We start from the raw sequence: 15,216 nt of genomic DNA, 5'->3' as shown, positions 1-15,216 counted from the left end.
TCCAGTAACTAGAACTCAGTCCAGATACTACAAAAAGAAACCAGTCATTTAAACCACCAAGCACAAAATGAACCGGGATAAAGGACTTTAATGAAGCAATTCTCAACATGTACTATGCCAGCTTGTGGCTTTGTGGCACAATTAGTAGGAACATTTAAACAGTCCGTTTCATAACCGCTAGGATTAAGTCCCCAAAAAAGGCTACTTATATTAGAAAAATTATTTTTGCACATATTGCTTGGGCCCTATCACAGATCTACTAAATCTTTCAAGATTCTTCTAAAAGGCTCCCTAGGCTAAAGAAACACTGCCCTATAGCAATGCTCGTCTTCTAAAGCCCACACAGCTTTGGGTACATAAAGCTTCTGAAAAAGTGTTAATTTTTGCTAACAAAATTGACAAAATAACAATATATATAGGACCTGGTCTACCCTCCTGTTCATTTCTTGAACTCAAGTTAGAAGAATACCAAAATAAGTTTGACAAATGAATCCCCAAAAATATCTTGTCACCTACTGTATTTGGAATACTTTTTATTGCTATATCTAATGTATTTTTATCAGGCTGCTCTAGACTGGAAAAATAAGCACATTTACATGAAATGGTAGCTTGAACTGAACTGCCTAGGATACTTGCAACAGTCATGGTCCAAATGAAGGCACTGTCTTGTGATGTTTGCAATTCAAATAACTTTTATTTAAATTGAAAAAAATTCTTAAAACTGTATTTAAGAGTCAAAACCCTTTTGTTATGAAAATCACAACTTTTTGGGCAAGGCAGAAATATTCCTAGGTTAACAAGACCAGATTTGACTTTGGACTTTATTCTTTAAACAAATTGTAAAGAATGAAGGAAAAAATAGGTTATTTACAGAAGATATCTACATATGTATTCAGAGGTACAAATTTGGTGACAGACTCAAGTACATGCTGGCATCTCAGAAGCAGTTCTTAAAGAGCTTAACTTTCTTTTCTTGGATTTTAAGAATACCTAAGATCCTTCTTCATCCTCGATCTTGGGAGCCAAGTAGTACTTTAAATGTCCCATGTCAGCAATTTTATACTCTACAACTGAAAGAAGACAGGAACATAATTCATTATTGAGAAGTCCATTATACCATCTACAAAACAAGACTCAACAAACCAATTATCTTACCAAGGGGTACATCTGCAGACATACTGAGTGTTACTGTAGGAGAGAGCGGAGTGGCTTTTGTAAAGAAGTTCAGGTATCTCAGTGCAAAAGTTAGCTGAACTGGCTCATTCATCTCTATGGTAACCTGAGACAAAACAAAAGATTAATCATATTGAAAAACATCAAGAAAGTTGCAACCCATTAGTTTAGAATATATTTAAAGATTTATTTATTAGAGAGAGTGCATGGGTGCACGCAAGACGGGGAGGTAGAGGGAAAGAATCTTCAGACTCCAGGCTGTTTGTGGAGCCCAAGCAGAGCTCATTCCATGAGATCATGACCTTAGCCAAAACCAAGAGTCAGACGCTTAACTGATTGAGCCACCCAGGCACCCCTAGAACATACGTTTAAAAACAAAACCAAAAAACCCTTTATTGCTTACTTTGGAGAGTGATATGAAACTAACTTTGAGGACTGGTAAATCAAAAGAATCAAGTATTTAGGGAGGAAAAAATGAAACAAGATGAAACCATAAGAGACTCTTAATCTCAGGAAACAAACTGAGCGTTGGAGTGGGGGGGGGTGGGAGGGATGGGGTGGCAGAGTGATGGACATTGGGGAGGGTATGTGCTATGGTGAGCACTGTGAATTGTGTAAGACTGATGAATCACAGACCTGTACCCCTGAAACAAATAATACATTATGTTAATTAAAAATAAATTTAAAAAAGAATCAAGTATCTAGTCTGCCTTTCCCATATGAACTGTAGCTCAGGTACAAATTATAAGAGAAAGCTTCTCTTTATGGGAATGCTCCTAATAAATAAATCAGGTAATAAATGAAGGAATGAAATGTATTAATATATTACAACGCTAATGGCCTAATGATTCTAAATGATTATTATGGCTGCTAAGAAAACATACGACACCTCATACCTACTAGAGGTACACATACCACCATCTGTAAAGTATTTTTGCTCTCTCATTCCCAAAACAAAGAAAACACTGAGTATCATCAAGCCTCTAGAGCTGTAGCTACCAGTTTATAGGAAATACAGGTTAGAGGAGCATATTTATTGACCTAAGGAATACAATGGGTAAAATCCAGACTTTGGGAAAACTCAATGACAAAGATTTGCTTCAACAAATTGTAATGGGGGGGGGGGGGAGAAATTGAATGGAGAACCAATGGATTAAAAGAATTTGAGGGCCTATCATTGAACTGCGATGTACAGAGCTTATTAACATCTTGATTCAAACAACTTCTGAAATAACCAAAGAAACAGGAAAACACTGAAAAATTCTTGATACCAAATAATGTCATAAAATGCTCATACTTCAGATATAAAAATATTTATATAAGAACTAATTTGAGGGGCGCCTGGGTGGCTCAGTTGTTAAGCATCTGCCTTCGGCTCAGGTCACGCTCCCAGGTTCCTGGGATTGAGCCCCATATTGGGCTTCCTGCTTCTGCCTCTCCCACTCCCCCTGCTTGTGTTCCCTCTCTCCTGTGTCTCTCTCTGTCAAATAAATAAATAAAATCTTAAAAAAAAAAAGAGAGAGAGCTAATTGGAGATTAAAACAAAAATCCAGAATGGCAGCGGAGTTACAATGTAATTTAGGAGACCAATAATTCAGAATTAGCCCCTGGACTTTTGCTACTAATATTTTTAAGTCTTCATTTTTTTTTTTAAGATTTTATTTATTCATGAGAGACAGAGAGAGAGAGAGAGGCAGAGGGAGAAGCAGGCTCACAAGAAAAAGGGAGCCCGATGCGGGACTCGATCCCAGGACCCTGGGATCATGACCTGAGCCGAAGGCAGATGCTTAACCATCTGAGCCACCCAGGCACCCTTTAAGTCTTCATTTAAACTAAGGATTGACTACTCATGCAAGGGACTAGAATATCTAATATTTACTATAAACTTAAAACGTAGACACTATGTTAAGCACTTTGTTACCATATTTAATCCTAATAATCCTATGAGGTTAGAACCTTCAACTGTCCTTCATTTACAGAGTTAACTGATGTTTATTCAAAGGCTAGCAAGGTTTTTAAAAATACAATTACAAAATATTAGTTTATAAATATTCTTTTAAAAAAGCACTTGATTATATAGGAAAACCTTAATTTAAGGATATTTAGTAATTAGAGTGTTCTTTATTTTGTCCCTAAATAGGGGTTCTCTGGCCCCCTACTGGGCCTACTGTATAGAAAGTTAATATAGGGCGCCTGGGTGGCTCAGTTGGTTGGGCGACTGGCTTCGGCTCAGGTCGTGATCCTGGAGTCCTGGGATCGAGTCCCGCATCGGGCTCCCTGCTCAGCGGGGAGTCTGCTTCTCCCTCTGACCCTCCCCCCTCTCATGTTCTATCTCATTCTCTCTCAAATAAATAAAATCTTTAAAAGAAAAAAAAGTTAATATAAAGATTACATAAGAGCTCCTAAAAGGTAAATTTTTACCTCCAACTAGATCCTTCTGTTGGGTTGCAATTACCTTACTATAGACTGAATGTCTGTGTTCCTGCAAAATTCATGTTAAAACCAAATCCCCATGTGATGGTACTTGGAGGTAGGGCCTTTAGGAGGTGCATAGTGCTAGTACCCTTCTAAGAGAGACCCCAGAGAGCTCCTTTGACCCTTCTATCAGGTGAGAAGCCCACTGTCTGTGAACCAAGAAGCAGGTCCACACCAGACATTGAATCTGCCAGCATCCTGGCCTCCAGAGCTGTGAGAAATAAATGTCAGTTGGTCATTGTCCATGGTATTTTGCTATAGCAGCCTGAATAGACTAAAGCACAACCTAATGTTAAGGGTCACAATGCTCTTCAAAAGTATTTTCTGTTTACTTAAGAAACTACTTACAGCTTCCTCCTCCTTATCGACATTACTTGTTTGTGACAACTTAATATTTCCATTTCCTAGTTCTCCACTTGCAGAAAATTTCACTCCGTCTTTTGCACAGGAAATTACAACAGCATCTCCAATATGACTGAGATCTCGGCATATACGTGCAAATTCGCCAGAAGGCATCTTTACTACACAGCTATACTCTTGTTCCTATTTAAAAAATAAAATAAAGTTCAATTGCTGGAAATTAAAGATTGGCATTCTCATTTTCTGAAGACTCCACATCTAGACAAGAATTCAGAATTTAAGATTTCCTGATTACTTTGAAGTATCACTCATTGTGTAATTTCCTAACATACTCTAACACTCAAAAAATAAATGTAGATATAAAACAAGTATATCATAAGAATAATCAAAGTAAGAAAACTAAAATTAAAAGAGTTTAAACCTTTAATGATAAATGCACTATTCAGGGAAAAGAGCCTCCCCCTAATCACCTTCTGGACTAAATCCAGAGGACATTCATGGCATACAAACGATGATGGCTGTTCAAGGAGACCCAATTGCTTACCAAAACAAAACAAGAAAATAAGATACTAAGGATTTTAAACATCTCAACATCTCTTCTCTCCTTTTACGTTGATAAACTTAACCTTAATGAATTTCTGCTAACACAGCTTTAAAGTCTACTCTTAAAAAGGGGGGGGGGGCATGGAGGTTAATGCAAATACACATTTAGTGCAATGAATTCAACCAATGATTCATTTTAGAGTACTGTAGTTTAATGAAATTATAAATGTCAGTATAAATACTAAAACCCCACTTTGGAACATGTTATCAGCAGCTATATAGAAGTTCTGTTTGAAAGTGGGCTTTAATGGTATTATTAACATTATCTAATGTAACTATCATGACTTGTGTACAGTACACTCAGAAACTTTGATACTCACTGGAATTCCAAGTTGTTCAACATCTAAATCCATTAACTTCATTTCGTAGTCTGAAACCTTTTCTTGATCTACCAAAAGAAAGCAGATTGAAGAAAAGCATTTAAGTTTATAACTATGATGTTAAGTTCTATGATCATCACAAACATTTTCTTAAATTTCTCACAACTTTAAGAAACGCACTGCATTTAAATTTCCTCCAGCATAACTTAGAAGGGTATACAACTTACTTGGAGCTTCAAATACTAGCGCCAGTGTGTCCGCATTATCTTCAGCCCTTAGTGTAATGATGTCTTCATTGCCAGCACATTTCAGTATTTTGGACATGCTAGAGCACAGAAGACACAGGATTTAAAATCCACACAAAGTTTTCAAGATCGATTTCTGACGCAATTAAAACGAGGAGTTGCCATTTTTACCAGGGTCTTCTGAGGAATTGGGTGAGTTAGGTAAACTGATCCGGCCATTTTGTAATGCAATTTTGCAGTATTTATACTCTAACAAGCACACACCCTACCACGAGCAATTTCACTTCTGGATATCAACAAAAGACTATGAATTGCAAATCCCTTTGGTGGATGAAGCAAATTATTCGGTCGCGACGATCGTGAAAGATGATCTAGGATTAAAACACACTGCACGTAGTCGGGGTAAGTATTTCTTATAAGCCTTAAGATTTAAACATGTTTATGTACTAGACAAGTAGTGATAAAAAGTTGAAAGCCACTGCCCTGGAGAAATTTTAAGTCCAGGAACTCAAGGTGCTCACTGCAACTTTATAATAATAAAAGACCAGAACCAACCGACTGTCCCTAGGTAGGGTGACAGAACTAAGGCACATAATAAAGCAGTTAAAGTCAATCAAGCCAAAGGTTTCTCATCCAAGGCCGCCGGCACTTAATGGCCAAACAGCTGTTCAAGGCTCTTCCTGGCATTGCGAAGAAGCCCGTCATTTTCCCGCCACCACCCGCTTTGTGACTTTGGCGCGGAAAAAGCCGGTTCGCGCGGCTGCCAGCGCGGGCTTTCCGAACCGCGCGCTCCGCTAGGTCCCGCCCCTCGGCGTCGCAGGCCAATGAGATGGCGCAGGTCGCCCATGTCAGCCAATGAAGGCCTAGCTAGCAGGGGCTCCCGCCAAGAGCAGGAGGTGGGGGTGCACGAGAGCCCGGCTCTCTGCTACCCCGGGGCTCACCTAGTGAGGTTCACACCCATGGCCAAGTTGCGGTCGCAGCGGTACGTGTCGAAGCCCTCGGAACGCAGGGTGAGCTGCACCAGGGAGACGTGGGAGGAGTCCATGCTCTGCAGGTTTACGCCGCTCGAGCTTATGTCCCAGCAGGCCTCGTTGATGAGATCTTTAAGCGCCTCCAGCACCTTCTTCAGGATGGAGCCCTGGACCAGGCGCGCCTCGAACATGGTGGCAGAGTCACAACGACGCAACTACAGGCGGAGATAAGGAAGAAGTTGTAGCCGGCTTGGGCGTCAGTGTATAAAAGCGAGCCGACAAACGCAGGACCGAAAGTCCGAGAAGCAGAAGACCACAACCAGTCCGCGACGCCTGCAACCGTTTAATAGCGCCGCGTCTACGAGCGCGCGCTCTCCACCTCTGCGCCGCGTGTGGATACGTCACCACGCTGCCCCGCCCATTGCCTGGCGGAGAGACTCCAGGGCCAATAGTGTCCCTGATCGGCACGTAGCCCGTCCTCCCTGAACATCCATTGGAGGGTTGGGTGCAGGGGCGGGGCGGGAGCGTGGCGCCTCCACCTCCTGTAGGACCGCCCTTTTTTCCCTTTTCTGAGACCCCGGACGCTAAACAAGTCTAGGCTTGTGAAGGCAAGACCCAGGTTAGGGTTCTTAGAGTTACAGTTTTGTGCTGCCTCCTCCATCTCCCGCTTCAGGGATAGAAAGATTTTAGCCGTGAAAGTGAAACGCAAATCCAACCTACCAGGAGGAAAACGCCTTGCAGCCTGAGGAGTATAGCGGTTTTAAATGTGCATTTTATTTATGCTATTATAGAAGTGATGTGCTCCTAAAAGTCAAACGGTAAAGAGGTGTACAGTTATGATTACAAAATTATCTGCCCCCTCCCCGCCCACACGCACACCAAGCTCGTGTTGTTTACTGTATACCAGTTTCTAAGCTTTCTTTTCTCTATACAAATACTTTTTTTTTAAGATTTTATTTATTTATTTGACACAGAGAGAGCGAGACAGAGAGCAAGCACAAGCAGGGGGAACGGCAGGCAGGTGAGAAGCAGGCTCCTTGCTGAGCAAGGAGCCCGACGCCAGACTCGATTCCAGGAGCCCGGGATCATGTGCAGGCGCCCCTATTCAAACACATTTTTAAAAAACAAAATGCGGGGGCGCCTGGGTGGCTCAGTTGGTTAAGCGACTGCCTTCGGCTCAGGTCATTATCCTGGAGTCTCGGTCGAGTCCCGCATCGGGCTCCCTGCTCAGCAGGGAGTCTGCTTCTCCCTCTGACCCTCTTCCCTCTCGTGCTCTCTCTCATTCTCTCTCAAATAAATAAATAAAATCTTTAAAAAAAATTCGTTCATACCAGAAACAGTTCTGCGACGTATTTAATAAAATACGTTTAATTTTGTCACACACCACCTCTATATCAGCACCTCTTAAAACAATGGCATAGGGGCGCCTGGGTGGCTCAGTTGGTTAGGCGACTGCCTTCGGCTCGGGTCATGGTCCTGGAGTCCCGGGATCGAGTCCCACATCGGGCTCCCTGCCCAGCGGGGAGTCTGCTTCTCCCTCTGACCCTCTTCCCTCTCGTGCTCTCTATCTCTCATTCTCTCTCAAATAAATAAATAAAAATCTTTAAAAAAAAAAAAACAATGGCATAGTATCCTATGCATGTAACCAAATTTACCAATTTCTTGTGATTACAAACACTTTTGGGCACTTAGTTGATTTTTGTGAGATCGACTCCTTGAAGTAGCATACGCATTAAAGTTTTGATAAATGTTACTAAATTGGCTGCTGAAAGATTGCAATCTACCTAAGACTGTGGACGTACTCATTTCTCCATATTTTCCTAACTATAGATATTACCAATCTTGTTTTAAAATCAATGCCTATTCGTGTGAAAATTTCAATTTGCCTATTAAAATATTTTTGAAATATTAAAATATTTACAGGTGGCTCAGTCAGTTAAGTGTCTGCCTTGGGCTCAGGGTCCTGGGATGGAGCTGCACAGGCGGCTCCGCTCAGCGGGGAGTTTGTTTCTACCTCTCCTTTTCCCTCTGCTCCTCCCCTTGCTCATGCTCTCTCTTTCTCTCAAATAAATAAGTAAAATCTTTTTAAAAAATTGTTACAGGTTGGGTAACTTTCATATATATTTTTTAAGAGTGATCATTGTACGTTTGTCTTTTCTATTAAACTCTTTTTCCTATTGATTACAAGGAGCACTTTATATATTAATCATTTCTCTATTATATATATTTTCCCTCCCCCCATTTTGTTATTTTTCTTTTGTTTTGGTTATAGCATTTCCCCTTAGTTGTATTTGCTCTCTTATCTTGGTCTGTAGAATTAGTTTTTCTACTGTGTATCTTGATGTGAATTTAGTTTTATTTATGCTGTCTAGAGAGTTTAGTGTCCCCAAGTCAGAAGATTTATATATTACATCAAGTCTAGAATATTCTCAACTATTATTGTTTCAAATATTGCCTTTCCCTAATCTATTCTCTCTCTCGCAATTCTAATGGATGAATCTTTTCATTGAAAGCAAGATAAATTTTTTTTAAAGATTTTATTTATTGGGGCACCTGGGTGGCTCAGTCGTTAAGCGTCTGCCTTCGGCTCAGGTCATGATCCCAGGGTCCTGGGATCAAGCCCCGCATCGAGCCCCGCATCGGGCTCCCTGCTCGGCGGGAGGCCTGCTTCTCCCTCTCCCACTCCCCCTGCTTGTGTTCCTGCTCTCGCTATCTCTCTCAAATAAATAAAATCTTAAAAACATTTTATTTATTTGAGAGAGAGAGAGAGAAAGAATGAGAGATAGAGAGCACGAGAGGGAAGAGGGTCAGAGGGAGAAGCAGACTCCCTGCTGAGCGGGGAACCCGATGTGGGACTCGATCCCAGGACTCCAGGATCATGACCTGAGCCTAAGGCAGTCACTTAACCAACTGAGCCACCCAGGCGCCCTGAAAGCAAGATAACTTTAAGATGCACCATTGTTTTCATGTAGCACAAGAAAAAAAATAAAATGTCAAACCGTCACACATTGCTTTATCATTTAGAATTTCTATTTTGTAATTACTGAACTTTTAGATTATTTAAAATATTTGTATTGTATATTACTCTTTAGCATACATAAAAATATAATCAAAGTGAATTAAGGCATTTTTAATATTTCTCCACATTCAGTTTTTCACAGTTGCTGATACGGCTGTGTTTCCATATGCTAGCATACTCTTATCACAGGTATTGATGCAGCTTTCTCAAGAGTGCTACACTCTTGTCTCTGGAATCTTTTCCAAGTCTGTGCCATCCATTTGTAAATTAAAAAAAATTTTTTTTAAGTGTTTAAAGTCAATTTAAACAAAAACAAACAAGAGAGCAGGTCACTTATTTCTCCCACTCCCATCCCCTACCTCTGTTAACCACCAATCTGTTCTCTATTTGTAAGCTCAGTTTTTTATTTTTGTTTTTGTTTTTGTTTTAGGTTCCACAGAGATCATGTGGTATTTGTCTTTCACTATCTGATTTATTTACTTAGCATAATGCCCTCAAGATCCAACCATATTGTTGCAAATGGCAAGGTTCCATCCTTTTTTGTGGGTTAATAATATTCTGGGGTGTGTGTGTGTGTGTGTGTGTGTGTGTGTGTGTGTGTGTGTGTGTGTGTGTGTGTGTGTGTATCACGATTTCTGTATCCTTTAATTCATCAATGGATACTTAGGTTGTCAATACCTTGGCTAGTGTAAATAATGCTGCAGTGAACATGCAGATATATATATCTTTTCAAGTTAGTGTTTTCATTTTCTTTGGATTAATATCCAGAAGTAGAATTGCTGGATTACATGGTAGTTCTATTTTTAATATTTTGAGGAACTTCCATACTATTTTCTTTTTTTTTTTTTAAGATTTTATTTATTTATTTGAGAGAGAATGAGAGATGAGAGCACGAGAGGGAAGAGGGTCAGAGGGAGAAGCAGACTCCCCGCTAAGCAGGGAGCCCGATGCGGGACTCGATCCCGGGACTCCAGGATCATGACCTGAGCCGAAGGCAGTCGCTTAACCAACTGAGCCACCCAGGCGCCCCTGAACTTCCATACTATTTTCCATTGTGGTTGTACCCATTTACATTCCCACCAACAGTGCACAAGGTTTCCCTTTATTCAACTCCTTGCCAACATTTATTTCTTGCTTTTTTTTTTTTTTGATAATAGATGTGAAGTGATATTTCATTGTGGTTTTGTTTGCATCTCCCTGATGGTTATTAATGTTGAGTATCTTTTTATATGCCTGTTGGCCATCCACATGTCTTCTTTGGAAAAATGTCTATTCAGACTTTTTGCCCAATTTTTGAATTAGATTGTATGGTTTTTGTTATTGTGTAAGATTAGCCCCTTATTCTTAACATGATTTGCAATTATTTCCTCCCACTCAGTAGGTTGCCTTTTCATTCTGTTGATGGTTTCCCATTGGTAAATTTTGATATGGGCACCTTCTTGCTTTATGTATGATCAACTATCCTTTGCATACATTTTAATATCAAAACATAGTAGTTTTATCCATTTGTGAGTATTTTGCTTTCTTAGTTGTCCTAGAGTCTTCATTCCTTTGCAAAATGTGGAATCGGTTCACTCCAGGCAGGACCATTTGCTTCACTAATGACAAATGTATGCTTGGCTACTCTGTTTCTTTACTTTTTGCTTACATAATAACATTTTGGTTTAATGCCAGATCTAAGTGTAATCAATTTGAAGATATTTTAAATGGCAACTAACTCCACCCAGGTGGCACCCACCTTGCACACAATCAGTTGAAAAATGAGGGCATGTGAATGGCAATGACCTGTGGTCAGAGAGGGCCTTCCAAGGTAGTAGAATTTTATCAGAAAAGCTAGCTGTTTGGAGAATGGAAGAAAGAGTATTCTAGCGTGAAAGAATAGTATGTTGAAAAAGGACAGCATATGTAGAAGATGTTCAGGTAGTAGTTTGCTTTACAATTCAAAGAATTTTTTAGGGTAATTTCCCCCAGTTTTATTGAGATATAATTGACATATAATAGAACTCAAAATTGATATGTCTGGGACACATTGATAAAAGGGGAGACTGGTGCAAGGTGAGGTTGCAGAGGGAAGCAGCAGTGAGAGCTCATAGGACTTTGCAAGTGCAAGGGACAATTATCAGAAGATCTTTGACATGATCTAATTTGTGTTTTAAGAGGATCACTTTAACATCTGGTAAAGGTGCTATTCCAATCAGGGAGAGAAACAATGTATTAAGTAAACTATCAAACTTGATTAAATGTCTAGGAAATAATAAAGCTATAGACTCTTCCTAATAACTGTTCACCAAAAGAAATTCCAGATAGATTAAATAATTAAAATTCAAATAAATAAATTCAAAATTCAAATCAATACCGGTTCAGGGCATGGGACTCTTGACCTCGGGGTGATCTCCATGTTGGGTATAGAGATTATTTAAAAATAAAAACTTTAAAATTTTTTTCAAGTAAATATAAACCCAATAAGATGTGTAAAAGTCTTTTGGTAAATATTTACAAGATCTTGCTATGGGCTTCTAAACATAAAAGGAAAATCCCATAAAACTAAGGAATGACTACGTAAGTTTTAAAACTTCAGTATGGCTAAGAGCACGTGTTCGTTAGTACACTTTATGTTTCCAGGACAGAAAATCCAATTCAAACTCATCAAGAGAAAAGGGGACTTTATGCCTTCAAACAAAAGCCAGAAGTAGCTAGCTTGCAGGGTCCACGGCTCCGTCTTAGTAAGTATATGAACAAAATGGTTAGCCACATTAATAGACAAAAAAGTAAATTAAAGGGTGACAGAATTTTAATCTACCAAATTAATGAAAATTAGGTCAACATTCATTGTTAGGAAGAAATCAAGGAAGTGGGCACTTCCATGCATTTAAGATTAGAGTATAAATTGTATAATTTTTCTGGTGGGAATTTGGTAATGTGTATGAAAGCCTTCAAATTTTATTTATTCTTTGAGACCCAAAATCAATTTTTAGGATTTTTTTCTTAAAGAAGTAATCAAAGGGGCGCCTGGGTGGCTCAGTCATCAAGCATCCGCCTTCGGCTCAGGTCGTGATCTCAGGGTCCTGGGATTGAGCCCAGCATTGGGCTCCCTGCTCTGCGGGCAACCTGCTTCTCCCTCTCCCACTCTGCCTGCTTGTGTTCCCTCTCTCGCTGTGTCTCTTTCTCTGTCAAATAAATAAATAAAATCTTTAAAAAAAAAAGAAGTAATCAGAGGTACTTACCAAGATGAAGCATGTTTAAGAGTATTTCTTATAGAGGGGCATCTGGGTAGCTCAGTTGGTTAAGCATCCAACTTTTGATCTCAGCTTGGTTCTTGATCTCTGGGTTGTGAGTTCAAGCCCCATACTGGATTCCACACCAAGCCTGGAACCTACTCACATTAAAAACAAAACAAACAAAAAAACTTATAGAATTAATAAAAATTCCTCTAAAATTGGAAATAACCTTGAGTTCTAACAAAATACCATTAGGTAAATTATGGTAAATTGTAAGATGGCATACCAAACAGCCTTTCAAATACCATTCTTAAAGAACATTTAATGATAGAAAAGTCAGGTTATGAAATGGTGTAAATAGTAGCATTCCAGTTTTCTATAATTGTTATATCTAAGTGTAAGTGCATGGAAAATAGAATGAAAATGCAATAATGTAAATAATAACAGTAATTACCTGAGGCTCATAGTACCACTAATAATTTCAATGTTTTCTATTATACTTTTCTGCATTTTCCACACTTTCTAGATATAATTGTTGATCAGAAAATGTTAATGAACGTTGGGAGAGAAAAATGCTGTAAACTCTTTTGTATAATTTCTGGCAACTTTCTTTATAAGGTGATTATCATGTATTAGAGTGATTCTCAAGTCTAGCTGCCCCTTAGAAACACCTGGGGAGGGACACCGGGTGTCTGAGTCAGTTAAGCATCTGCCTTTGGCTCAGGTCATGATCTTAGGGTCCTAGGATCCAGTCCTGCATCCAGCTACTTGCTCAGCGGGGAGTCTGCTTCTCCCTCTTCCTCTGCCTCCCCCATCCCCCGCCCTGCTCATGCTCTCTCTCTCTAATAAATGAAATTTTAGAAAAGAAAAAAAAAAGACCTGGGGAACTTAACAACAACAAAAAAGCCTATTTCCTCTAGGATCCATCTCCAGTTTCTTATTTAGTTGGTCTAGGGTAGGCCCTCCATTAGTCTTTTAGAAGCTCCCCAGGTAATTCTAATAAATAATCAGGACTGAGTAGTACTGTTTCATCATGTGTGATCAATAGACGAATATTTGCTTAAAGCCACCTGCGCCTCCACGTAGACTATTGGTTTGAAAAAATGTGACCTACAGTTTCGCCGACAGGAGACCGACATAATTTAGATGGACTGTCTAATGATTGAGTAGGTCTGTAAGTTTGTGGGAGGGCAGGATTGGCATTTTTGAAGCTTTAAGAAGTTTGACAAATCCGCAGAGTGCACTCCCAATTCCATTTTGCATGTTGCCTCATTAAGCTGGGTTTAGCTATCTGAGAACACTTGTCAAACTAAGAAGTGAAAAGGCGATACGGAGGGCAAGATAAAAAGCAGATAAAGTCTGTTTATGTTTATTGACAATTTAAAAAAATATTTTATTTATTTATTTGAGGAGAGAGAGAGCGAGTGTGAGCGAGAGTACAGACGGGGGAGGGGGTGGGGGGGGAAGCAGGCTTCCTGCTGAGCAGGGACCCGACAAAGGGCTCAATCCCAGGACAATGGGATCATGACCAGGGCCAAAGGCAGATGCAGGCCGACGCTTAACCGACTGAGTCACCCAGGCGCCCCTGTTTATTAACAATTTTTTTAAAAAGTTGCTGTTTATTTTATTTTTTTAAAGATTTTTATTTATTTCACACAGAGAGAGCAAGAGAGAGAGCACAAGCAGGGGGAGCGGTAGGCCCTGTGTCAGGATCCCTGCTCAGTGAGGAGCCTGCTGCTCCTCTTGCTTGTGCCTTTTTTTTTCCTCTCTCTCAAATAAGTAAAATCTTAAAAAAAAAAAAAAGTAAAGGATCAAAATTTTTCTTTGGGCTGGAGATAGGGGGAAATTTTTACTTTCTTTCTACAGTTTATATAGAGACCCTAAAGCTTGCTGAAAGACCTATTAGTATGACTTTCAGGGGTCTGAATACCTGCTCCCTGTTCTCTCCAGCGCTAACTTCAGAAATGCACTTGGTTTAAACTCAGCCTAAGAAGACTGAGAGCAATGGCTGAGAAGTTTGTTCAGGCCAAACTGTAGGGGCTTACCTACCCTAGTAATCATGCTGTGCATTCTGAAACTTTGATTTATATGCACTGCTCTACCAGCCTTCTTATATTAGGCTGGATTTGAAAGGCAACAGCTGAGCTGGAGGGACTGCTGTTATCTTTCACAATTACGTACCCTAGGGGTGAGGATATGGATACATCTCTATCTACCTCTATCTCCGAGGATGACCTTGTGGCTTTCTCTGTGTTGACATCCTTCCTACATCTTTGAGATAATAAAACTTGCTTAATTTACTCAAGAGGTGTCTGATCTTCAGATGAAGAAGTAACCACTGACATTGGTCAAAATGGTGGTCAGTCCTCAACAGATTAAAAGAGCTTTAAAATTACCATTACTATGCTATTTACTTTTATAAGTAACATCGAAACAAACAACAAAATATGAAAGCAAATCTTTCTATAAACAAATTATGGCCTGAAAGGAGTGGTCTGTTTCTCCTCCCACAAAAAAACCATCAAGTCTTTGTGCAATGTTGTTGTTGGTAGCACACCCGGTGTTCAGTATTCCTCCACACCTAGTTTACCGTCACTGTGAAGCACTGTTGCAGAAGCTTGGGAATATACTTACAGAAATCAAGAAAATAGAATGCCTTTCTCAGAATTTTCACTACTTTGCCCAGAACCCACAGCTAAGGTCAAAATTGCTAACACGAAATTGCAACTCCTACGTGTGCAAGTTTCTCTCCTTGTTAAATTACAGTATGCTTAGGGGAAGGGACCTCATTTCATACTTGTTTTACATCACTGGCAAAGCAGAGAACAGGGA

General features: G+C 39.8%; 1 protein-coding gene across 1 annotated transcript; it reads right to left on the bottom strand.

The window, feature by feature from the left end:
- Window positions 1-669: 669 nt before the first annotated feature.
- Window positions 670-6,538, bottom strand: PCNA (proliferating cell nuclear antigen). The gene is made up of 6 exons (XM_027621720.2): window positions 6,118-6,538; window positions 5,159-5,256; window positions 4,932-4,999; window positions 3,997-4,191; window positions 1,156-1,279; window positions 670-1,070 (listed from the first exon to the last, which is right to left on the bottom strand). The coding sequence occupies exons 1-6, from the start codon at window positions 6,336-6,338 to the stop codon at window positions 991-993; spliced, it is 786 nt and encodes a 261-aa protein (XP_027477521.1). The 5' UTR covers window positions 6,339-6,538; the 3' UTR covers window positions 670-990.
- Window positions 6,539-15,216: the final 8,678 nt, after the last annotated feature.

The sequence above is a fragment of the Zalophus californianus genome, chromosome 8, assembly GCF_009762305.2.
Source record: "Zalophus californianus isolate mZalCal1 chromosome 8, mZalCal1.pri.v2, whole genome shotgun sequence".
In the NCBI taxonomy this organism is placed as follows: Eukaryota; Metazoa; Chordata; class Mammalia; order Carnivora; family Otariidae; genus Zalophus; species Zalophus californianus.
The sequence above is the reverse complement of the archived record's forward strand: the minus strand, read 5'-3'. Positions and strand labels throughout refer to the sequence as shown.

Coding starts and splice junctions, on each gene's coding strand:
- PCNA (XM_027621720.2), bottom strand. CDS start 6,338: ATGTTCGAGGCGCGCCTGGTCCAGGGCTCCATCCTGAAGAAGGTGCTG. Junction 5,000..5,158: donor GCTAGTATTTGAAGCTCCAA/GTAAGTTGTATA, acceptor TTCTTTTGGTAG/ATCAAGAAAAGGTTTCAGAC. Junction 1,071..1,155: donor GTCTGCAGATGTACCCCTTG/GTAAGATAATTG, acceptor GTCTTCTTTCAG/TTGTAGAGTATAAAATTGCT.